The sequence below is a fragment of the Pollachius pollachius genome, assembly GCF_949987615.1.
Source record: "Pollachius pollachius genome assembly, chromosome: 7".
Taxonomy (NCBI): Eukaryota; Metazoa; Chordata; class Actinopteri; order Gadiformes; family Gadidae; genus Pollachius; species Pollachius pollachius.
Window position 1 is genome coordinate 13,808,266 of NC_136940.1, and position 24,955 is coordinate 13,833,220.

Here is a 24,955-nt window from a genome sequence, read left to right on the forward strand (position 1 = left end):
AATCAACAAATGTTTTTCTGTACAGTATTAATGTTCCGAAACAAATATTTATATAAAAATATATATATATATTTACTTTTTAATTCATCTTACATTACCAAGTGTCGGGTATTTAACTAAAAGTTAGTACAAGAAACCATTCCATTCTCACCAACAAGTTTATGCATTAAGGATGAGGTTCATGAGGATGAGCCATTTTCTTAGTTAGAAAGTCAAATATGTTTAAAATACTTTCACTTGAGTAGGAAGTTTCACTTGAGTAGAATCATTGATTGTCTCTTTGAACATATCTTTGAACATATGCTTCTCTGTGATTAATTCTGAAACATCTTACGCAGAGAGAAACAATGATTAAATGATGGATTCCTTCTCAAACCAATTTTAATTAACCTAAATGTTCTCAGATGTTCGTCAGAGCTTTTCTCTGAACATCTCACCGTTAGTCTGTATATCTTTTTTATACAGTCTTCATAAAGCATAATTTTCCAAAGAAAATACCTTATAGTGAATGTTATGTGGCTTTCAACCCTTGACCAATAACTCGTTTGTTGCTGTTTTACGGGCATAAGGATGGGGTGTTTGGTTCCGTCAGTGTCTCTTGGATCTCTTGGTGGGCTTGGTTCTTGAACTGGTTTTCTTTGGAGCAGCTGGGGTCAATTCTGGTACCGTATCTTCTTCCGTACATGCTGTATCTGCTCGTTCTTGGTCTGCTTCAGTATCAACTGCAAAACAAACTAACAGAGGAATCAGTGTCTACTATAGACATGGATGTTGAATACATAAAAACCCTGCCCGTCTAGCCTTTTAACATTTGTTGCACCAGCCTAAGCATCTCAAAAATCATTAAAAGTTCGGCCGAAAGTACTGTTGTTCAAACAGGACTCGGTCTTGTATTTATTAAATATGTATTCAGGTTGTGTATGGACAATGGGAGTGTTGGATACCAAGCCACAAGGCTCTTGGTTTGAACACTAATTTCCACATGCTAAGACATAGGTATCTTTGAGCAAGATGCATAACCCACAACCAGCTCATTATTGACAGGAATTTAAAATGAACTGCCAAATTCTACTGGATAAAAGTATTGCTTAATCAGTAATCATCTGGTCATTAGGATATTCTCAGACCCAATGGCCCGCCAGACCCTCCCTGGTTCTGGTTGTACCTGCGGGCTCCATGCTTATCTTGTCATGTAGTCGACTTTCCAGGTGCAGGATCCTCAGCAGCGCCCCCTGCAGTGCCTCCTCTGCCGTTACAGCCCTCTGCTCACAGAGCTGGAGCTGGACCACATAGGCACTGACACACACACACACACAAAAACACACACACACATTTACAAATATATAAACACAAACACACGTGCACATACACACAAACACGTACACACAAACACAGATGGCACACACAAATACACACACACACACACACACACATTGCTGACACTACTTTTGTTAAATATATGAATAAGTTGTTTCAGTAAAACAAATACAAAATATGGGAAATGTAAACAGTTGCAGACAGACAGGCAGGTAGAAAAGCAGAAAGGCATGTAGCAGGTGTGGCAGATAAACAGACATGCAGACAGGTCAAGGTATATTTACTGTAGTTCTCTCTGTAGTAGTTCCATCGTGCTCAGAGAATCCTTCTGAGAACTATCCCCTTCAGTCTGATACATAAACAAAACAACAGAGAAGGTGATATAGTCACTTTGAAAAGGTTTCATGCAGTAATACTATTGATGGTATAATGGTAAAATAGTATCATACATACTTTTAAATAAACTATAAGCAATGTATTCTGCTTGTCTTGCTAGTCAGTGTAAACAATATATTTTATTTGTTAAGTTATTTGTAAACAACATCCAGAAGTACTACGTGTGTTTGTGGTTCCCAACCGTATCTCGCTGGGCATCGCTCTCTGCCAGGGTTCTCTCCGTGATGTTTCCATCATAGCCAATCATCTTCACCACACTGACAGAGCCTTCCTCTGGACCTTCCTCCTCCTCCTCTTCGTAACCTTGTGGCTCCTCCTACAGAAGAGCAACAGACATTACATAAACATCAACCCCAGGCCCTAAACACACAAGAAGTCAAGTTGCTTGAGGGCAAGATGGGGGATTTATTATTATCATCTAACAAATCTGTATATAGTGGCAGCAGGCTCAGTATAAGACACTCCCTCTTGTGTGATATAATTATGATTATGAATGACATCTGATGTGTGTGTGTATGGTACCAGAGAGTGGTGACTCAATGCTGTTGACAGCAGGAGCTCAGGGTCACTTAACAAGGGCTTGGAGGCAGAGCTAGGGAGGTTTGGGGCAGGGCAACAACGTTTGTAGTCTGGGTGTGCCATGTTGGAGTCTGGCTCAGGGAGCTGCTGGGAGGTGGAGTTAGGGGGGTGGGAGGCGGGATCATATTGGTCGGAGGCAGGGTCAGTGTGGTTGGGGGCGGAGTCAGGGTAGTTGGAGGCGGGCCGTGGTGGGCTGATTGAAAGCTCCACCGGACCGCGCTTCACGTCCAACAGCAGAACCCGACACGTTTCTATCCAATCACTGCATTCTTGCTGGGGACACAAGCACACACACACGCACACGCACGCACACACGCACACACACACACACACACCTCAAGCACAAACATGGAAAACATACAAATAACAGCATATGTAATTTGGATTAACATCATTCTTCATAACAAATTTTAGAAAGGCTCCAACAGCAGAAAGGAAAAGGACAGTAATCCAGGGCCCTGGCTGAATTGATGTGATTTATGGACGAATCCAACCCCCCCACAACTTCTCTACCTGGAAGCTCTGGTGCTCGTACATCTGGCTGTCTGCATACACGTTCTTCTGCAGCTCCTCGTCGACAATAAACTGGCAGGACCTGAGGTCAAAAAACAAACATTCATCATACTGCTCCATTCAATGCCTGGAATCCTGAGAATTAACCCATTGTACAGGATTCTTCAATCTTCCTTTAACAAAGTGAATCAATAGATTACACAGGAATATTTCAGATCTGATACCTGATGATGTTCTGGGACAGGCGCTCTAGTTTCTGGACTAGCTCTCTGGCGTCTCGCTCCAGGTGGTCCAGACGGCCGACCTCAGTGAGTGAAGAGTCCTGAGGGTCTTGGTCATGGTCAGGTACTAATGTGATCAGCAGGGCCACCGTCCAGCGGATCAGGGATGTGTGGAGAGAGGACACCTGGAAGAGTTGAAGGGAAATATCCAGTAAAGACCAGAAATTAGAGACCAGCAGATGGAGATGTAATAGAAAGCCCTAGCGGCTAGGGTGTGACTCCCAACCAAAAAGGTTCAGAGTTTGATGCCGAAAGTCCACCTCTCACCCCTCTTCCACGAGCATTCAAGGGAAACATAACCAAACTGAATCACAAGGAGGGGGAGAGGAGAAGCTACAGATAAGGAGCTAGAGAGGAGGTGAAGAAGAGAGAAGGTGAGAGGAGAATGGTGAGGAGTAGATGATCTGTTTCATGTTGTTTCTCACCGAGTCATAAAGGCTGCTGTTCTTGTTGTTGAGGAAACGGGATTGGCTGGCAACAAAGTCTCTTAAGGAATCCAACACATCTGCTGTTTTAACTCTGCACACACACATTTGAATTAGATTATTTCTGTCCACATCAATACAAAAGATTATGTAGGACATAAATATCAGTAGATGCAAACAAATGGAATAACTTGTCAATAGAACGTACAAGTAAGCTGCATGCAGGCAAGAATGCACGCACACACACACATACAAACAATAACACAACCACAAATAATCTTGCTAACTCCTTGAGGTTGAGTTTATGAATTAAATATATAGTGCGCTTCTTAGTTAGTGTCTTAGCTAGGTTTGTGCATACTTACTCAACATGTAGTTTCTCCTGGGTTCTCTCGTACTCCGATTGGCTGCAGGAGACAAGCTGCAGCATTTCCTCTGCTATACTCTGCCAATGAAAGAGGGCCTTCTCCAGCTTTAACCAATCAGATGCCTGCATCGTATCTGACTGGCCAATGGCTGTCCTCATTTTGTTGGCCCAGGACTCCATCGGGCTTACTAGAGACATGGTGAGTTTATGGATGCCTGAAACACCCAGTGTCAGAAACAACATGAAACAGAAAGTTGACCACATGTAAGCTAATTTCCTCCAACATATACACATTTTGATCATGACATAAACTGTAAGCAGGAATGCACATGATTTTAACATTTTAAACCCCTACTTGCTCCTTAATGACATGTATTCTCTGCAAGGAGCTTTGGATTAAAGCATCTGCTAAATTACTAAATGAAAAACATAATTATAAAACATTTCCAATCCAAAATGCACCAACATGTTAAGCTGTCTGTCTTTTTTTGGACCTGAGGAATTATTTTGCACGTGTGTGTTTGTTTGCGTTTAAAAGGTCCAAGGTGTGGTAGTAGGCTAGAGTTGATCTATCCATCATACATCTGGGTCGACATTTTCATGTGTGATGTCAAAACATTTTGAAATAGCTTGGAAAGACGAACACCTAGCTGACATCCGTACACCTTGTTGCAAAATAGGGTTCATTCAAGTATTTGGGCCCTATTTTAACGGTCTGAAACGCAAGTGAGAAGAGCCAAGCGCAAGTAGCTTTGTGGGCAGTTCTATGGCGATGTTGCTATTTTACCGGCGCATAAATTATTCTTGCGCCCGGCGCAAATCTAAAAAGGGTTTGTCTGAAGTAGCCTAATTACCCGTAGGTGTGGTTGGGGCGTAACGTGCAATTAACCAATGAGAGTGCCATCTCCCTTCCCCTTTAAGAGCCATGAGCGCATTTGAATCCGACGAGTTGATATTTTGACAGCGCGTTTGCAGTCTCCGATGAGACTCATTCATTCTTTTTAACACTCACTCGGTAAAACAATGTTTTCTCACGATCAAATACTCATCAATCCTAAAAGTAATGGGCTTGTACATGATGTCTGTGTCAAGAAAATATGTGTTTGCTGTACGGCGTTTGCAGATGCATTGATCTAAAACAGTGGTATTCACAATTTTTTTCAGGAGAGCCGCACTGACAGGACGACGTCAACAGGAGAGCCATTTTTACCGCAAAGTATCAAAAGCTATAAATCCAGTCATAAATAAGTATGCCTGCTTAATAATATGTCCTCCCTGAAGCAGTGTTTCCCACAGAATTTTGTGAAACTGTGGAGGGAACCCGGTCCTTAGCGAGGTCCGGGGGCATGCTCCCCCGGAAGAAAATTTGGTACCTTTTAACCTGGAATGCATCAATCTGGTGCACTTTGAGAGGAAAATTAAGACTTGTGTGACTGTGTGCTATTTTCTGGAATAATGTGGAGACACTGGGTCACATAACATGGAAGCTATTGAAGAATAAGTTAATAAGAATAAGTCCATCCAAAGAGCACATTCTCTCTTGTTATGCAGGAAAACCGCCAATCTGGCAACCCCGCTGTCAGCGTAGAGCCGAGCAAGTTTAAAAATATTTTCTAGACAAGGCTATATTTCCACCTTTTAATGCCGCTGTTGATTTATTTTTTAAATAATTGTTTGTATTGTTTTTTTAAATATCTGTATTCACTGCATGATCATATCACTGTATATTTTTACCGCCATGCGAGCCGCAAATAGAGGCTTGGCGAGCCGCATGTGGCTTGCGAGCCGCGCAATGAGTAATGCTGATTTAAAAGAACAACTTGTTACCGCTGTATCAGCTGTTCTTTCCCAAATAATTTACCAAGAATGTGTGGCTAGGTAGATGAGAGAAGCAAAGAGTATGCGCGAGGTGCACAAGCAACATTATGCATGCTCCCTTAAAATAGCATCTGAACATATAATGCATACAATACTGGTAAGAAACGATGTTTGTTAATGTATTGCGTATATCATTAAATAGAACCACAGTTACCGCATATCACGTGTGTTAAGTTTTCTTTGCCGAAATTTATTTGAGGACTCAGTAATTCTGAAGTTGTGGAAAAAAACGCTATTCCATGTGTGAATTAGGCCATATTATTTGGCCATAAACTGAGCCATTTGAAGTTTGAAATTCACGTGGTCATGCATCTGTCTCATCGGAGACTGCAAACGCGCTGTCAAAATATCAACTCTTCGGATTCAAATGCGCTCATGGCTCTTAAAGGGGATGGGAGATTGCACTCTCATTGGTTTATTGCCCGTTACGCCCAAACAACACCTACGGGTAATTAGGCTGCTTCAGACCAACCCTTTTTAGATTTGCGCCGGGCACAAGAGTCATTTATGTGCAGGTAAAATAGCAACATCGCCATAGAACCGCCCACAAAGCTACTTGCGCTTGGCGCTTCTCACTTGCGTTTCAGACCGTTAAAATAGGGCCCGGGTATTTCCTGGTTTGAGGCGCAATTGTTTTCTGAAACTGCAAAATAGCACCAGGGAACGTTTGCACCAAAACACGCCTCCTCCTTTCGCTGAACCACCCCTTGGGGCGCAAGATCATTCCCTAATTTACCGACGCATGGCAGTGGAGGGAAAAGAACGCTCTGCGCCAGTTGCAAACTAGCCACGACACATGCGTTAGCGTAGAAAGTCAATTGCGCCGGATGCAAGACAGGGCCCTTTGTGTGTTTTCTGTTTGTGTGTGTTTGGGACTCTGACCGTTCTCTCCATTGACCCGTGTCTCCAGCTGTTGGTGGAGCTCAGACACCACTCTGCCCTGCTCCCTCATGGCCTCCTGGCCTCTTGGGGGCTCTCCATCTAGGCCGGGGTGTCTCCGGAAGACGTAGAGGGCAACCTCGACCCAGGAGTCCTCCAGATCCACCAGGTCCTTCAGGGAGTCCTGACAGGAGAGCATCTGTTCCCCGCTGTAGCGTTCGCATTGCACCGTCAGAGTCTACAGGACCACCACCACACGTTCCATACCAAACCCATTGGATAAATCAGCCAGAACTGGTATGACTGGAGAATGACAAGTAACAGGTCTACACGGTGGCATCCTAGAGCAAGAGGTCTGAATCCTACCTGCCCCTTGATGATGTGGATCTACAATTCATATCAAATTGCTTTGGATAAAAGTGTCTTGACCAAATCATAATTATTTTAGCATCATGTCATGTCTGATTAAGGAGGATTATAAAAATGTGCATGGTGTGTAAAAGCTGCCGAGTTGCAATCAAGCAAGCAGTGAATAGCTGACAGGAAACTATACGGTATGGCAGGAGGCAGAGACATAAGAGCAGATCAGAGGGCTGTTTATCTCATGTGGCTGTGCACTAGCCCGTTCAGAGTTATCTATTACACCTACATTGGTCCACTGCATCAGCTCAGTGTAAATCTCTTCCTCTTCAGATTTTGGTGCTGCACTCCTAAAAACAAAAAAGAACATTAACATCTCAACTACACTATCCTGTCCATTTTTTAATATTATGAGCGCAATAAACAGTAACAGAAGTAGGATTAGTTACAGCAGTAGGAGTCTTAGTACAGAACTCTACCTATTGGTTGCGGTGCAGATGTCAAGGCGCTTGGTGATGCCCTGCAGTACGGTCTGGATGAGTTCACACTGAGCTATCTCAGTGTTCCTCAGACGCTCCATGAAGCACGCAAGCTTCTCCCTCCAGCTGTCACTCAGCTGTACGATGATGTTCATCTGCTCCGTGTCCTTGAACACAACCAACACGTATGCCGGATAGTTCTCAGCAGTATGTTGGATAAAAGCTTCTGCTAAAGAACTCAAATGGAAATGTAATGGCAATGACTGTATTCAGCCTAGCTGAGCATGCTGTATTTCATCCTAATGTCCTTAATTACAACCTTTTTACTTTGGTATTTGTTCTGGTGGTGTAGTATTCTATTGTGCAGCATTGTCTAGTGTAATTGTAGTGAGTGTTGCTGGTAGTCTACTGTGGTATTGTCTAGTGTAGTACTGTGTAGTATTGTGTCGTGTTGTTTAGCCTTACTGGAAGTGCAGCGCTGTGTTGTTGTAGAGTAGTGCAGTGTAGTGATAGGGTAGTTTTGTATTGGCCTGCAGTGGCTCAGGAGGTAGAATGCAATTGTAATGGAAGTTTCCACAAGGCCTGGTATTCTCAAGTTACTAAGACACTGTTGCCTCTCAGTCATTATCTATAGAAACCATTTCACTGTTTGTGGCGTGCTTATCACCCTTGGGGGGAAACTGAGAAAGCCTCAGCTGACTCGCAGCAATACCACAAGCTGCATCCTGAGATGGCCGAAAGGAGTAGTAGCATCCCTTTCTCCAGCTGTGCCCAAGCACATACCCCTGCTTTAACACTGGAATGTGGCCACTGTTTGGGGCTCACTACATCACTTCAACCTTTTTATGGTTGTCGTGCTGAGTGTCCTCCTGTAGTACCTGTATTGCCAACATACAGGTATGTTGGCAATACAGGTTGGAAGAGACAATATAAGAATACTGTTTGGGCTGACTTGTGTAGGGTAGTGAGATTATGGTGTAGTATTGGACCCCACCCTATCATTCCATCCCCACATTAAGAATGTCACAAGATCTGCATTTTACCACCTGAAGAACATTGCACGACTCCGATCCTCACTCTCAGACTCAGTTACTGAAACACTGATCCACTGCTTCATTTCTACCTGCCTGGACTACTGCAACGCCATACTCACCGGTCTCCCCTCTAAAACCCTGGACAGACTGCAATATGTGCAGAACTCAGCTGCCAGGGTCTTAACTGGCATTAAGCTCTGGCAGCACATCACCCCACCCTGATGGTGCTCCACTGGTTACCAGTAAAGTTCCGCATTAAATTCAAAATTCTATTACTCACATACAAGTCCCTTCATGCTCTGGCCCCCCGTTACCTCTCTGACCTCCTCCACCCCTACACCCCACTGCGGTCCCTCAGGTCCTCTGAAAAGGACCAGCTGGCCTTTTCCGTGTCTGCCCCCACTCTGTGGAACCAGCTCCCCCCCAACATCCGCTGTGCCCCTTCCGTGGAGACTTTCAAAAAGTACACGAAAGCACACCTTTTCTCTGAGGCCTATGGCCTCTAACTCATGACCCCACCCAGCGCCTTGCGCATTTTGCACTCTCACTCACTTGCCTACACCCTCACCTCCCACTCTTGTGAAGCGACCTTGAGTATCCTGAAAGGTGCTATATAAAATACATTTTTATTATTATTATTATTGTGCATTAATATATAGTGTAGTGTTAGTGTGGTAATGTACCTTGATAGAGATAAATGTAGCGTACTGTTGGGCTGTCTTGCACCAGCTCTCTGCACTGACATGCAGCCGGTGAAACAGCTTCAGCTTCCCTAAACTGATGACCTGATGATGTAACAATCAATCATCTTCATCAACTCTTTAACTCACACTTACATTTTTGTTCTGATTTGGTTTGGATGCCCTAACTACAGACCTTAGCAGCAAGGCTGAAAGTGTCAGCCCTCCAGAGGTCTCTTTCCTCAGCAAGCGTCTCCATCTGGCTCTGCATGCGCCTCCTTTGCAGCTCATACAGCTCGTGGTACTCCTGGAGAAGACTGTTATCGAAACCCGGGGCCAAGAGTTAAGTTAACGCAACAGACAGAGTGGGGACACAACACAGAGAAAACGTGGCGCAAAGACCAAGTAGACCCAGGAATCCAAAACCATGCTAGGATTACCAAGGGGTCGTGAAACCATAAATCAAAATCTATATTCCCTCACTCAGCATTCTTGGTGGCCTGGTCCAGAGCTTCTGCCAGGTTCTGCTGGGCTTGCTCGGCCTGCTGGGATAGGCTCTCATCGTGAATCTTGATCTCAGCCAGTTCCCTGTGGAGAAAGAATAGCCAGGGTACCCTCAGAGATAAACTAACGTATGTGTGAGGATGGAGATACACATGAAGAAAGGGATACAGATGAAGACAGAGTTCCAGATTAAGACAGAGTTCCAGATTAAGACAGAGTTCCAGATGAAGACAGGGATACAGATGAAGACAGGGATACAGATGAAGACAGGGATACAGATTAAGATAGGGATATGGACAAAGACAGGGATACACATGAAGACAGGGATACAGATGAAGATAGGGATACAGATGACGACGGAGACTGCAGGCAGGTCTACGTGTTGAGGTGCTGGATGCAGGTCTTGAAGCAGACCACCTCCTGGGTCAGTATGTGGTTCAGGGCTCTCTCAGCCAGGCTGGCCGCATGGAGGCCCTTCAGCTGTCGGGGCACTCTCTCCAGGAGACACACATACTGCTGCCTGGAGACGCACAGATGCACGGAAGCGTGTAGTGTAACAGTCCATCTCTTTGTGTTTCTTTGTGTTTCTAATTTGAGAAAAGGTCTATCCCTATGTGGTCCTGAAGGCCATCTTTATATGGTTTGAAGATCTGTATATATCGTTCTAAAGTGTCTATGTAGTTTCAAATACCATCAAATTTTGAAGTCTGTGGCTTTTCAGGTCTGTGTCTATGTGGCTCTTGGATCCACATATCATTCAAGTACATTTTTTGTTTCATTAGTGGTTCTGAAGGTCCCTCTCTCTGTGGTTCTGACCTGATTCTGTCCAGTAGCAGGCCTCTCTCTGCACAGTTCACGCTGACCTGTCTGATCAGCTCGTGGAAGACTATGTTGTAAATGTTCTGTTCCACCTTAAGCAGCTCCAGCAGCGCCCCCATCTGCATACATAGAGGAACAGGGGTGTTGGGAACAAGGGTCTGTTGATGACATGATGTCAGGGTAGGCCTGCTGATGACCTCACAGAGGAGAGGCTTGGTTATGTCATCAGGGTCAGGGTCGGGGTGTATCAACCTGAGAGATGTCAGTAAGATCCTCAGTCTGCTGGTGGATCCCTGTTTTCTCCATCATGTCATCCATAACCTGGATCAACTTGACCACCTCCCAGCGACTTCTGGGCCTCCTGGTAACAAACAAACTTACTTTGAAAATCAATGTAGTGAGTTAAACCTCAATTTCAACCCAAATCCCTATGAAAATGATATCAAATATATAAGTACGCACATGTGTTCTTGTAACAAAGTGGTTAACACTGGATTGTAAAGAAATTGTAGTTGAGAATGTGGGTTGCAATTGGACTATGGTTGCACCATGAAAGATAACTATGATGATTATTGTATTTATTGTAATTATTGTTATTGTAAATTGACTCACAGTGATGGAAACAGTATCAGTGGAAGGTGAGCATCTTGCACCTCGATGGTGGATCTACTGAGAGAGGACAGACAGGCAGAGGTGAGAAAGGAGGAGTTAGAAAGAGTCTCCTCTGGTCTTCTTGCCTTGTTTGGGAGGATGGACTCACTGTCCACATAATTCTGGCACCGGCAACCCCTGCTGTTTCACCACATGGTATTCCACTGGGATCAAATTCTCAGCTATAGTCCCTTCCTGGGAACAGACAGACAGATAGAGAAACTGGCTCTCAACACTACTGTACATCTGTCTCATTACTACTGTACACCTGTCTCAAAACACTATTGTAGTATACAGGAGCCTACCTTTGTCTGGCCAATCATGGGCGGAAGCAATATCCCCTTGTTCTGGATTGCCATGGAGTCACCCATGAAGGACACATCCCTGGGTTTGAAGAAAAAACAACATTGACAACAACAAAAAGGATTGGGCTTGGAAAACTGAATATCAAGCTTTATGGCCACTGGTACGGTGTGACCAACCTGCCAGCTCCTTTGCCAGAACCCTGGCCATTCTGCTTGCGGTCTCGGAGGCTGAATGGCTGTTGGCTATTCCGTTGGCTCCAGGCACCATTCATCCCACCACGCTCCTTTGAAACAAAACTTTTAACTTAAACAAAAAAACGGTATCAATATACTTAACAGCAAATCATGTCCCCTTACATGTGATTCACACAATTCTCATCTGGAATGAATAAAGTAATGCATTAATGTGTAATTTGATGCTGTAGCCTAAATGAGCTCATGTATAATTCTACCATATAACTTTAAGCAATAATGTTTCATTTACTCTCTAAACTGTAAGCAGTAAAATGTTATTTTACCATGAAAAAGGTGAGGGGACTTCTTTAATGCATTATTAAAAGTATCTGCGGCATGCTCCAGAGGGTAGGCTACCTTGCGCTGGGACCTGCTTTCCACGGGTCTCTCCTCCCCGCACAGAGAGGCCTGCAGCTCCCTGGGGATGTGCGTGTTCTCAACTGGAACAACCCGCGTTTTCCAGGACGACCCAGATCTCTCACGGATCTCAGGTAGCTCTGGTGTTAATAGCAGTTCATACGTTTGAGTATTTTATATTTCATTATTAACGAAGCTGTTGTATAAATATGACCTCACGGCTCTGCGTAAAACTGGCCATTATCCACTGACAGTAAGTAATAATTCAACAATCAACGGCCTACGGCAGCTGACTACAAACTTGAAGAGAGAAGGAAATCTTGTCTAAAGTGTTAATTTTACTTAATATACCCAAAAAGCTTACCTGGAATCTCATCTGATGTGAACGATCTCGAAAACGTGGCCATAGCGATACGGATCCTTCACAACTCAGTATAAAACTTTGTCAAATAAAAGGTACCATTAGGCACGGACACACGGGGGCGTTACCATGGCGACATCACAAACGCACGGCCAGGTTTTATCGGAGGCAGAAAGAAATAAACAAAACAAACAAACAAACAAAAAAATATATATATATATATATTCTTCCTTATTGTTTCACTAGTCTCAACCCCCGTGTTTTCAAACACAAACTAGAAAAACACAGTAGGCTATAGGCCTATATATAGTAGTTGAAATGTGAGATTGAAACCAGAAACATGATCATGTTCTGAAGACAATAGACCACTGAAAAATAAGTCCCGCCTCCAAGGCTCTTGGTCCCTTGTTTAAATGTCTATGGAAAATAATATGGGGGTTTTGAATGATCGTACGTGACAAACTCTGTAGGTGGCGAACAAGTAAAAGCTGCTCAGGTTTTGAACTACACACTTTTTCCATCTAGATTCCACTTGGGTTTTGGATTTTTGGTGCCGTTAAAGTAGTTAACTATTATGAAGAAGCATTATGCTGACGCGGATCTGCGCCGATTTAGGACGTCACGACTCTCCCAGTAAAGGTTGCATAGCAACGGCAATGTTTCATAGTTTGTCTTCTTCACCGAAATGGCACCAGAGCCCGCCAACGGAGGAGGTGGCACCAACGCTGCTCGTCCATTCACGCGTGAAATGAAAATATATTAGGTTGTGAAAGGTTGCGAGCACACACTACCACAGGCTGCTTGAAGCGGCTGGTCCTCGTAGCTAGATAGGACACAGAAAGGACACAGTTACAGTGGGTCATCTTTGTTATGTGGAACCTTTTTTAAATGTGTTTGAAATAAAATATTTAGGAATTTGTTACTCTATTTATTTACCATGTATTCATCTATTTATTTAAATACTATGTATATCTATTTATTGACCATGTTTTATCTATTTATTGACCATGTTTTTATCTATTCATTGACCATGTTTTTATCTATTGACCATGTATCTATTTATTGAAATACATTTATCTATTTATTTACCATGTATTGTCATGCAATATATGTCATGTCATTTATTATGCCCCAATGAATTTAATTACATAAATTAAATAAATAAATAAATAAAATACATACCCTTCTCCACTGATCGCCACTGTCACCTCGTCATATGGCTGCAGCACCTCGCATGCCTCTTCAATGGCCTCCCACTCCTCATGGGTCAAGGTGGTCACTGCTTGATTCACCAAAGCCAGGGTAGTGATGATTGCATCCCTCAGCTTAACAAAACGCTTCAGCATGTAGAAGGTTGAGTTCCACCGAGTGGGGCAATACAGCAGAACCTTCAGGTCTGGCAGACCCATTTGTAGGAGGGTGGCCCTTAGCTTCTCTGCCGACAAGGAGCTTCGATGGAAGTGGTCCACTATATGTTTGACCTTTTCCACGGTTTCGGCCAGCTTTTTTAACCCCCCCTTGACAATAAAATTGAGCGTATGGGCGAAACAATGCAGGTGTTTCCATCGACACTTCTGAATCGCCAGGGTGATGTTGGACGCTCCATCGTTAACGCAGGCGACCACCTTGTCTTGGATCTCCCACTCCCGCGTGTTTTTTTTTTTTTTTTGTCTGAACATAATGTTCAGACAAATTGTCAGCTGTGTGACGATCGCTGAACTGAAAACAGTCCAGGAGACAGCCGACCAATCTTGAAGGATAATCTTGAAGGAAATGGCATGTCACGGACATATAGGGGTCATTCCAGAATTGGAGGACAATTTAGGCATCAACACTTGAAAAATTGACCCTTTATTTTATAATTTTCTGTTATGTATTTAAGAAAAACAGGTAATAATCCATCAAATAATTTGATTCGTCCAGCTCAGGCATCAAAGGTACACTTCTTATGAGATGAAAAAAGTATATTTTAAAATATTGTTGAATATTTACCTTTACCATTAAGTAAAGAAAGTCACATTCACATTGAATACTCATTTAATTTCAGATAAGGGTTGACTTATATTAATTTAAGCAACTTTTGAAATCTATCTTGCCCAACTTTTCAATAGTCACATGTTTTTTTTTGCTAATTTCAGTATTTATTTTCAAATATTTGCTCAAATACATTATGCATATAATCATTCAAACTATTAAAAGGGTTGAAATTAGGGTAACAGGGTTGCGCAAAGTAACGGTTGAATGGATACATTCATTTTGATTGTAGATCATGACATAAATGTGACAAATAAATAAACATGTCAACAAGACCACAAACTGGATCTGATCAAATATTCAATGGACAAACATAAAAAATAGTAATATTAGAGTAGGCTGACAACCTGGCATTAAAATGAATGAGCCTTATCAAAAATAGTCATGAACTGATCAATATTTTAAAAAGCTGATGTTATAATGTTCAGATTTAATTTTCGTGGCTGGCCAGAGTATCCCATACCTCTCTTGCGATGGCCATGTGGCGTGAGGTAACGTTCTCTGGGGGAGGAATGAGGGTCAGCACATCCTCCAAGGGATACCAATGGAGATCTTCCCTCAACGGCCAGAAAAAACGGTTTTCCCCCACTCTATGCATACATTTCAGCTGGCAGTGGGTCTCATTCACCTCTTGGTAATCCCTGGGTAGATGGTGTGGTCATACACCAGGGCACACCATTTCCCCACAACCTCTGGACTGTGCCACTCCCCCTCTTCTGGTGTGCTGTATATGGGGTCTTCTGTGTGGTCATCTGTGGGATTAAAACTGAAGCACTTTGTTTTTTGGCAATCACACTCCAGATTCCCTGTTGCCGAACACATGCAGCTGACGTCACGGTAGAGAATTTTCCAAGGTGGAGCCACATTGTGGACGGTACAACTGGAAGGTCAGCTGGCATTTCTTTTACTGCATCCTCCACAGCTTGCTCCTGAATGTAAAACAATTTCAGCTTTGATTGTCCCTCACTCAGAGCTTGGTACATGGACAATGCCATGGGAATATCAACTCCTTGGCTGACAAGCCTGTCAGTCCTCCTCTTCAATGTGCCACCCACACCATCTGGGGCAACTTTGCCATGGCTGGCTTCGAAGTAGATCCAGGTTCCTCTTGTAAACCCCTTTTTGAACATATCAGTACAAAAGAGGTAAAAATTAACACGCTGCTTGTACTGTGTGCAGGGGCCGTCAATAAAAAAATGGATGGTCGTCACATCCGGGAATCTCTCTCGGATTTCCCTCAGGATGGGCTCCAGGTGTTGCCATATGGCAGGTGGTCCCTTCAGTCTGGATGCAGATACAGTGCAAAAGGAGGTAGGGGCAGATGTCCCCCCCCACATAGTAAACCCCAGTGTGCAAAGTGGCCTGTTGGTGTGATGCACCAAAATGGACAGCTTGTACTTGCAGCCGTAGTTCTCTGAGAAGTCAATATGGACTGCACATTCATTTGCAGGGAGGTTCAGCTTCAGGGCCCCTGAGAAAGCAGCCTGATGTTAAAGAGATGGAGCCTGAACTTCTGGAGCAAAATGAAAAAAGTTTCCACCAGCTCTTCTTGGGAGCATTCAAATTATTTTTTTTAAAATGATCTTTGAGGCTGCTCCAGAATCATTTTTGTGTTCTTTGTCCACAGTGGCCCACTGAAGGTAGGAGACACTATCAGTGCATAGGTATTATTGCTGCATTCCTCACATTCCCCATACATATATTGCTTGCTTGTGGTGTCACACGTGATGGCTTGAGTCAGGCACTCCAAATTGGATGTGTCGATGATGTGCATCTGGTGAAGCTTTTTGGCAATAAAGCCTAGATTTTCATGTTGTTTGCACATGCATGTTTCACGATCTGCCCATGTTGGATGCACAACCCAGTAGGGGCGAAGTGTGCAGAACAGTGAGTATGATAGACGGAGGATGGTCTGCTCAGCCAGGAACTTCAAATGGAAGTTCTTCATTGAATCCACCAGTAATCTTTTCTGCATTTTCTTCTTTTCTTTTGTCACCGTTTGCTGATGCTGACGATCATCATGCTAAATTATACATACACAATAATACATATACAATTATACAATTTTACTATAGATAATAGATTGTCACTTCTGAGTGAACTGAAAGAGATGGACATTTGCTGTGTTGTGCTGTTTTGGACATTTTTTCTTCCGTAGTTTCAACAGTAAACACGCGTAGATCTCGTTCTTTCTGTCAAAGAGTGGTTAATCGACTGAATATGTTTAGAGCAATTTACAAATGCACAAGAAGGGAGTTTTAGCCACTACATTAAGTAGAAAAAACAGTTCGCCGAGGGTGAGAGAACATCGTTGGAAGCCGAGGGAAGATGTGCCGCGCTGGACGAGACCGGATTAAGCTAGCCAGCCAGCTAATGAAGTAGCTAGCTGTTGGGACCACGCAGTACACCCGACTGGAATTTCAAACGACTTTTCAATGATGGATGAGTACACAAAGAACAAAGATTAATTACTGGATAAGCTATACCTGCATATTTGATGTCCATGACGAAATAAGGATAATTCTGTCATTGTAATCAACATAGCCAAGATGTGCGTATAGCCAGTAGTCACAAAGGACATTTTTGAGAAAACTGCTATTGCTAGTTATAGTCATATTAGCCCATAAGAAGCTCGAGTTTGACTCTGGAAATAAAGACAGCCCTGGAATCTTTCTTTTGAAGACATCTACATGTTTTGAGATTAAAGGACTGTTGATCTGGATTTCAGAAGTTTGCAAGAGTTTGCTATAACAAGAGACTTAGCTAACATTAACAGCCAATTGAAATGTCGGATTTGGATGAAACCAAAATGGAAGGCAATGTCGAGCTAGACATTAAAAGAATGATCAAGTTGACCACAAAGGCCCTAGAAAAGAAACTTGATGACAAGATGAAACTCAGGAAACGTGTATTAGCACGCCTTGTATCCAAAAAAGAGGAAATAGAAAACCTCATGAAAAATGATTCCAATGCACTTCTAGTAGAAAAGGAACATCTTATTGATTACTCAAAATTCCTGAATGATTTTACTGAAGTGAACTATGGAGTTAGTATGCTGTTATCAGACGATGAAAGGGAAGCTGACCAGCAGTATTGGAGTGAGCCAAATCTTACATTGTATGAGAACTTTTTGACCAAACTGGAGCAGTGGATAATAGAAGCAAGACGACACGCTATGGTCGCTAACGAACAGGCTGCTACTGAACAGGTGACTCCAAAGGATGGCACGAAGTCACAGCAAGGTGAGTCCGCCACCGAAGATGTGGATCCAGACGGCAGTGCATCCGCAGTACTAGAAGAATGTAGGTCATTCACAGCACAAAGTGTACGCAGCAGACACTCAAATGTATCCAAAGCGTCATCTCATGCATCGTCTCTGCGTAGAAAAGAGGAAGTTAACCGTGCAGCCCTACTTGCACGCGCAGCCGAGCTTAATAAGAAACAGGCACTGCAGTTGGAAGAGGCTCAACTGGAAGCACAGCTGAAAGTCAAGAAGATTCAGTTGAAGGCTCAAATGGAGGAGCTAGACGTTGAAACTGCGATCGCAGAATCCACAGCAAAGCTACTAATTCTGGAAGAATACGATAATACAGATAACATGGACGACGACGGGATGAATTCCTACCTCGACAAGAAAATGCCGACAGCAGCAACCATTGAACATCATACTCCAGATATCAAACCAAAATTGACAAGCAGTTTTAGAGTTATCCAAGACAACAGTGCTTCTCACAGGCCAACTAGACACACGGCTTATGTGCAAGCAAAGAAGGAAAACAACAATAATACAAGTACAAGTTCCGATGGGAAGCAAGTTGAACTCGGCGAAGTGATACTGAACCAGAGGGATATCACAGAGATGTTAGTCACACAACAGAGACTAGCCAACCTACCTCAAGGAGAAGTCCCTGAATTCAGTGGTGATCCTTTCGAGTTCCTGCCATTCCTGAAGGCCTTTGAGCACATCATCCACAGTCGTACAGACAACGATGAAGACCGCTTGTACTATCTAGAGCAATTCGCCAGCGGTGAACCAAGAGAACTTGTGAGAAGTTGCCAACACATGAGCGCACGACGAGGCTACAATGAAGCAAGAAAGCTCTTGGCCTATCACTATGGCAATGAGCAGAAAATAGCTGCAGCCTACGTGGATAAGGCTGTCAAATGGCCTCAAATTAAAGCAGAAGATGCCAAGTCACTTCACAGCTTCTCCATCTATCTCACCGGATGTAACAATGTCATGGAGGACATGGAGTACCTCGAGGAGATGAACAGCCCGAGCAACCTTCGGATCGTCGTGTCAAAGTTGCCCTTCAGACTTCTTGAAAGATGGAGAGTTATAGCTTTCGACATACAAGAAAGAGAAGGAAGAAGAGCAAAATTCTCTGATCTCGTGACGTACATCAACAGACAAGCTAAGATAGCTTTAGATCCACTGTTCGGTGATTTCAAAGAGTCCTTCGAAGTGAAAGAAAAGAGCAAGTCAAACACTAGATTTGACAAGGGAGGCGGACCGAGAAGAACTACTGGCTGTGCCACAAGTGTTAGGCCAGAAGAAGGGGTTGCCTCAGAACTTGGAAAGAACAAGCAGACAAGCAACGCGTTTCAAGAGCCATGCCTGTACTGCAACAAAAGACACAACCTGAGCACATGTTACAAAATAAGAAGTCTGCCAAACAAAGAGAGAATCGAGTTCCTTAAAGGTAAAGGACTTTGTTTCGGGTGTCTGACCCAAGGGCACATGGTAAAAGACTGTAAAAAGAGAGCCACATGTGAAATCTGCAGCAAGAACCACCCAAGCCTGCTTCACAGCAAAAGGGACGAGAACACCGACCAAGAGAACGCCAGGCCTGAGAAAGGTCAAGGCTCCACCAGCGGACACTCAACTCCACAAGAAGATGCGTCAGCCAAGAGTGAAGTCACGGCAGTCACCGGGGCCGGAAGCAATGACTGTATCCTGTCTATCGTGCCCGTGTGCATCAAATCCAAGAGGAGCAACACGACAATAGAGACGTATGCGTTCATGGACTCGTTCATGGAAGTTCCGCTACGTTTTGCTCTGAAAGGTTGATGAGACGGCTTGGTGTCCATGGTAAGAAGACTCAAGTGCTACTCCGTACTATGGGCCAGGAGAAGCCGTGTCCTGCTATGTGCTCTCAGATCTAGAAGTGTGCGGTCTGACAGAGAACAAGTACATAAGCCTGCCAGACGTCTACACCCACACAGACATACCTGTAACAAAAGACAATGTTCCTGTTGAGAAGGACTTGGAAAGATGGCCATATCTACGAAAAGAAGTACGGCTACCACAGATCGACGCAGATGTTGAGATACTGATCGGAGTGAACGCTCACTCTGCAATGGAGCCGTGGAAAATAATCCACAGCCAAGACGACGGGCCTTATGTGGTAAAGATGACCCTCGGTTGGGTAGTTAATGGCCCTCTCAAGAAAGGTGACGATCACCACAAGTCAAGCCTCAGTCAAAGGGCTTCAGTCAACAGACTTTCAGTCAGCGGCATGGACAGCATGCTGCTGCAGCAATACAATTACGACTTTCCAGAGCAAGCCTGCGAAGAGAAGTCAGAAATGTCATGAGAGGACATTCAGTTCATGAAGTCTGCGACTGAGACAACCAAGAAAGTCAACGGGCACTACAGGATTGGGATGCCTCTCAGGAACAAAAATGTGGTGATGCCAAACAACAAATGTGTTGCCGAGCAACGGGCGTCAAACCTGAAAAGGAAACTCGCCAAGAACTCTAGTTTCCACGATGACTACAAGACCTTCATGTCAGACCTGCTGAACAAAGGCTACACAGTGGAAGTTCCTGAAGACGAGCGCAACCGCAACGACGGCAGAGTATGGTACATCCCCCATCACGGCGTGACCCATCCACAAAAGGGAAAGCTGCGGGTTGTTTTCGATTGTGCTGCTTCGTTTCAAGGGAAGTCACTGAACGAGGAACTGTTACAGGGTCCGGACCTCACTAATGGTCTGGTAGGAGTCCTGACGAGGTTTCGACACGAACACATCGCACTCATCTCCGACATTGAAGCGATGTACCATCAAGCAAGAGTCCCTGATGAGGACACGGATCTTCTGTGATTCCTCTGGTGGCCACAGGGAGATCTGAGTCAGCCTCCGCGCGAGTACAAGATGGTGGTCCACTTGTTTGGGGCCAAGTCGAGCCCAAGCTGCGCCAACTACGCTTGATGGACTGCAGCGGATGGAAAAGACAGGTCATCACCTGAAGCAGTAACTACAGTCCTAGAGCACTTCTACGTCGATGACTTCCTGGTCTCAACGTCCGACGAGAAGAAAGCTATTACCTTAACCAAGGACCTTATTGCACTGTGTGAGAGTGGAGGATTCCGCTTGACCAAGTGGTCAAGTAACAGCCGCAAAGTGCTGTCATCACTTCCCGAACAAGAGAGAGCAAAGGAGATTAAAAACCTAGACCTGGACAGGGATGAACTACCCATGGAAAGGGCACTTGGAGTGGACTGGTGCATAGAATCAGATTCTTTCAAGTTCCGTATTCACGTGAAAAGCATGCCCATCACCCGACGAGGTATCCTCTCTGTCGTAAGCTCAGTGTACGACCCCCTTGGATTCCTGTCTCCGTTCATTCTTCTCGCAAAGACCATCGTCCAGAGTCTCTGTGGAATGAAACTTACCTGGGATGAAGAGATTCCAGAAGATGTGGCAAACAGATGGTTCGCCTGGCTGTCTGATCTGAGCCAGTTCGCTAGCTTTTCTGTCAGGAGGTGCATCAAGCCAGAGGGATTTGGTCCAGTAATGTCAGCACAACTGCATCATTTCTCAGACGCTAGCGAGAAGGGCTACGGCGTCGTCACTTACCTCCGCATCGAGAACAGCCACGGTCAAGTTCATTGCTCGTTTCTTCTAGGAAAAGCCAGAGTGACGCCGCTTAAACCAGTCACAGTCCCATGCCTCGAGCTCACCGCGGCTACCATTGCGGTGAAGATGGATAAGATCATGAAGCGAGAGCTTCGGATGGACCTCAAAGAGTCTGTACTATGGACAGATAGCACCATCGTCCTTCAATACATCGACAACGACGGCGCTCGTTTTAAAACATTTGTTGCCAACAGAGTGTCGACAATCAGAGAGAACACAAGGCCAGCACAATGGAAGTATGTCAACACGACTTCCAACCCAGCTGATCACGCATCAAGAGGATTGAATGCAGAGCAATTCATAAAGTGTCAGAACTGGATTGAAGGTCCTGACTTCCTAGCCAAGAGTGAGTCTCACTGGCCTGTCCTATCAGAGTTCTCAAGAGAGATAAGTGAAGACGATGCTGATGTGAAGCGTACGACCAGTGTGAACATCATCAAGACTGTCGACTCAAGCACAGACCCTCTCTTCAAGCTGACTCATCACTACTCCGACTGGCACAGTCTGAAGAAGGCGGTTGCCTGGATGTTGAGGCTGAAGGAGCTGCTTCGAAGTCTGTGCATAACAAGGCAGACGTTCGAGTCGCAAGCCCAGTCTTCAGAAAGTCAAGTTGTGAAAATCAAGACAGTTAAGAACCATATGCAGAAATGGAGATCCATCCTGAAAGGAACCCGTTTGACTGTCAAGGACATCAGAAGAGCAGAAACTGTGATCATTCAGTTCAGCCAAAGTCACACCTTCCGTGAGGAGCTTCGCGCTCTGCAGAAAGGTGAAAAGATCAAGAGAAGTAGTTCTATCATGAAATTGGATCCCTTCCTCCAAGATGGGGTTCTCCGGGTTGGTGAAAGATTGCACTGGGCAGCCTTGCCAGAACACACAAAGCATCCAGCTATCCTGGCCAAGGATCACCACATCACTACCCTGATCATCAGGAACGCTCATGAGGAAATCGGACATGGAGGGAGAAACCATACCCTTGCTCAGCTGAGACAAAGGGTCTGGATATGCAAAGGAAATGCAGCGGTGAGAAGTGTGCTTTCAAAGTGTGTGAAATGCCGGCAGTGTCAAGCTGCTGTGAGTGAACAGAAGGCAGATGGCAAATCTACCACCTGATCGTCTACTGCAGGGGTGGGGAACCTTTTTCACATCAAGGGCCATTTCAATTTTTCCAAAGTCCTCAGAGGGCCATACCATTATGAACACATAACTAAAGATGAAAAAAAAGACAAAAAAGTCTATAACTGCTGTGTTACTAAGCCTCATGTTTGCTGCATTTCTAGACTCACCTAATGTGATGGCTGGAACTGTTTTTCTCTAGCAAGGCGTCTGATGTCAGCTGGCAGTGATGATGATGCTACTCAAAGCTGGTTTTCCAAGTTTGAGTCAGTCAGTCTTGAGCGGAAGCGAGTCTTTGCAAGAGTCAGTTTTGAAAAGAACTGTTCACAGCGATACGTTGTCCCAAACAGAGATGCAAACCTCAGGGCATGTCTCCTCAGGATGGGAAAATCCTCAGCACGAACATACAGTTTGTAAAAGTCCAGCAGAGAAAGGTTGTGGTACTTGGCTTTGAGCTCGTTGTTGTTTTGCAGATCAATTATTTCCATTTGGAGGTTAACTTCAGACGGTTGCACATTAAATGGTGTCGCAAACACGTCGAGTTCCTTTTGTATATTTTTCACATCATGAAACCTCTCATCAAATGCCTGGATGAGTTTTGCATGCTCACCAGCATATTCAGTCGTAACATCAGGCTTTTGTTCTTGTAGGGTGGGAAAGTGCACAGTGTTTCCCCTTTCCAGCTGTCCTTGCCACAGCCTTAACTTCACTTCAAATGATTTCACATTTGAAAGCAGAGAGCTGATGAGCTGGTTGGGACCTTGCAGCTTGATGTTTAGCTCTGACAGGTGCTTGCTGATGTCCACCATGAAGGCCAGATCACGGAGGAACTTGCCATCACTGAGCTCCATGACAGGTTTACCCTTCATCTCTATGAAGCGTCTGACTTCTTCCCGCAGTGTATAAAACCGTGCGAGCATATTTGCACGACTCAGCCATCGCACTTCACAATGATAAACCAGATCACCATACTCTGACTCAAGCTCGCTGAGTAACTCCTTGAACTGGCGGTTGTTCAGCCCTCTGCTTTTAATGAAGTTTATGGTGGACACAACTGTTTTCATCACATTGTTAAGCTTCAGGGAATGTGCACACAAACTCTCTTGATGTATCATACAGTGGCATACAACTAAATTACTTGGATCCAGACTCAGTCGGCTCATTTCTTTTTTGACTAAAGCAGTCAATCCTTTTTGCGTGCCAACCATTGCGGGAGCTCCGTCAGTGGCGATGCCGCTCAACTTCTCAAATGGCAGTTCAAAATTGTTCATGGCCACAATAACTTGATTGAACAAATCCTCACCTTTAGTAGTGCCATGCATGGCTTGCAAAGACAGCAACTCCTCCTTTGTTTCAAACTCAGACGTAATCCCACGCAGAAAAATGGCAAGCTGCGCTGTGTGTGTGATGTCTGTTGTCTCGTCACAGGCCAGAGAAAAATACTCAAAGTCTCTTGCAGTGTTCTTGAGTGTTTTTTCAATATCTTGCGCCATATCAGTAATCCTTTCTGAAACGGTTCTCCGGGACAAACTGACGCTTTGAAATAATTTCACTTTGTCGGGCGCGAGCAGCTCCGCGGCGGCTACGAGGCACTCCTTCACGAACTCTCCTTCAGCGTGAGGTTTCAGCTTCGTGGCTATCAGTTCACTCACCACAAAACTTGCACGCGTAATATTCTCTCTGTCAGTCTGTGGCCGGGTGAAAGCTGCTTGTTGAGCACCCAAACTCCGACGAAGAGCGTTCATTTTATCCAAACGCATTTGTCCTTTCAACTCGTCGAGTTTTGCATGTTTCGAGCTGTAATGGCGCTCGACATTGGCCTTTTTCATCACCGCAAGCGCCTCGCCACAAACTAGGCACACTGGCTTGCCTTTCACTTCAACAAAGAAAAAGTCATTTGTCCATTTTTCCTGAAATACGCGGCATTCTGCGTCCACCTTCCTTTTCTTGACAGTCGCCATGATGCATCACTTGTCTGTGTCGGTACTTGTCATGTGTCAGTCACTCCGACCCAATGCAGTGGTACGTACATCACATGCTGTATTCACTGACCCTGACGTTGACTCGGACATAGGACTCTCTCTCGGAAAACTAATGACGGGCGATATATATTTTTTCCTGATTTTTATTTTTATTCATGTATGCATATATGAAGATATAAAATATAAAAATTGTATTGCATTGCGGGCCAGTTGAAATGGCCTCGGACGTTCCCCACCCCTGGTCTACTGCCTGACCAACCATCGTTCACTAACATCGGTGTAGACTATTTCGGCCCCTTTGAAGCAAAGCGAGGACGCGTGCAAGTCAAGCGTTATGGAGTCTTGTTTACTTGCCTTACAGTCAGAGCAGTCCACATAGAAATCTCGCACTCTCTTGACACCGACTCGTGTATAAACGCAGTGAGACGTTTCATAGCCAGAAGAGGACAAGTGGAGGTTATGAGATCCGATAATGGAACGA

At 44.5% G+C, this 24,955-nt stretch overlaps 1 protein-coding gene across 3 annotated transcripts; it reads right to left on the reverse strand.

The window, feature by feature from the left end:
- Positions 1-112: 112 nt before the first annotated feature.
- axdnd1 (axonemal dynein light chain domain containing 1) lies at positions 113-12,681 on the reverse strand. Of its 3 annotated transcripts, none has more exons than XM_079740084.1 (24): positions 12,423-12,681; positions 12,059-12,198; positions 11,645-11,751; positions 11,468-11,546; positions 11,272-11,357; positions 11,124-11,177; positions 10,764-10,872; positions 10,509-10,630; positions 10,072-10,212; positions 9,672-9,776; positions 9,385-9,505; positions 9,192-9,293; positions 7,475-7,641; positions 7,285-7,345; positions 6,639-6,873; positions 3,877-4,093; positions 3,512-3,605; positions 3,030-3,211; positions 2,806-2,887; positions 2,236-2,565; positions 1,895-2,029; positions 1,602-1,666; positions 1,166-1,296; positions 113-734 (listed from the first exon to the last, which is right to left on the reverse strand). In XM_079740084.1, the coding sequence occupies exons 1-24, from the start codon at positions 12,463-12,465 to the stop codon at positions 589-591; spliced, it is 3,054 nt and encodes a 1,017-aa protein (XP_079596210.1). In that variant the 5' UTR covers positions 12,466-12,681; the 3' UTR covers positions 113-588. The 3 variants fall into 3 exon arrangements, with proteins under 3 accessions (XP_079596210.1, XP_079596209.1, XP_079596211.1); XM_079740083.1 differs by having other exon boundaries at positions 11,124-11,180; XM_079740085.1 differs by lacking the exon at positions 2,236-2,565 and having other exon boundaries at positions 11,124-11,180.
- Between the last annotated feature and the right edge of the window lie 12,274 nt (positions 12,682-24,955).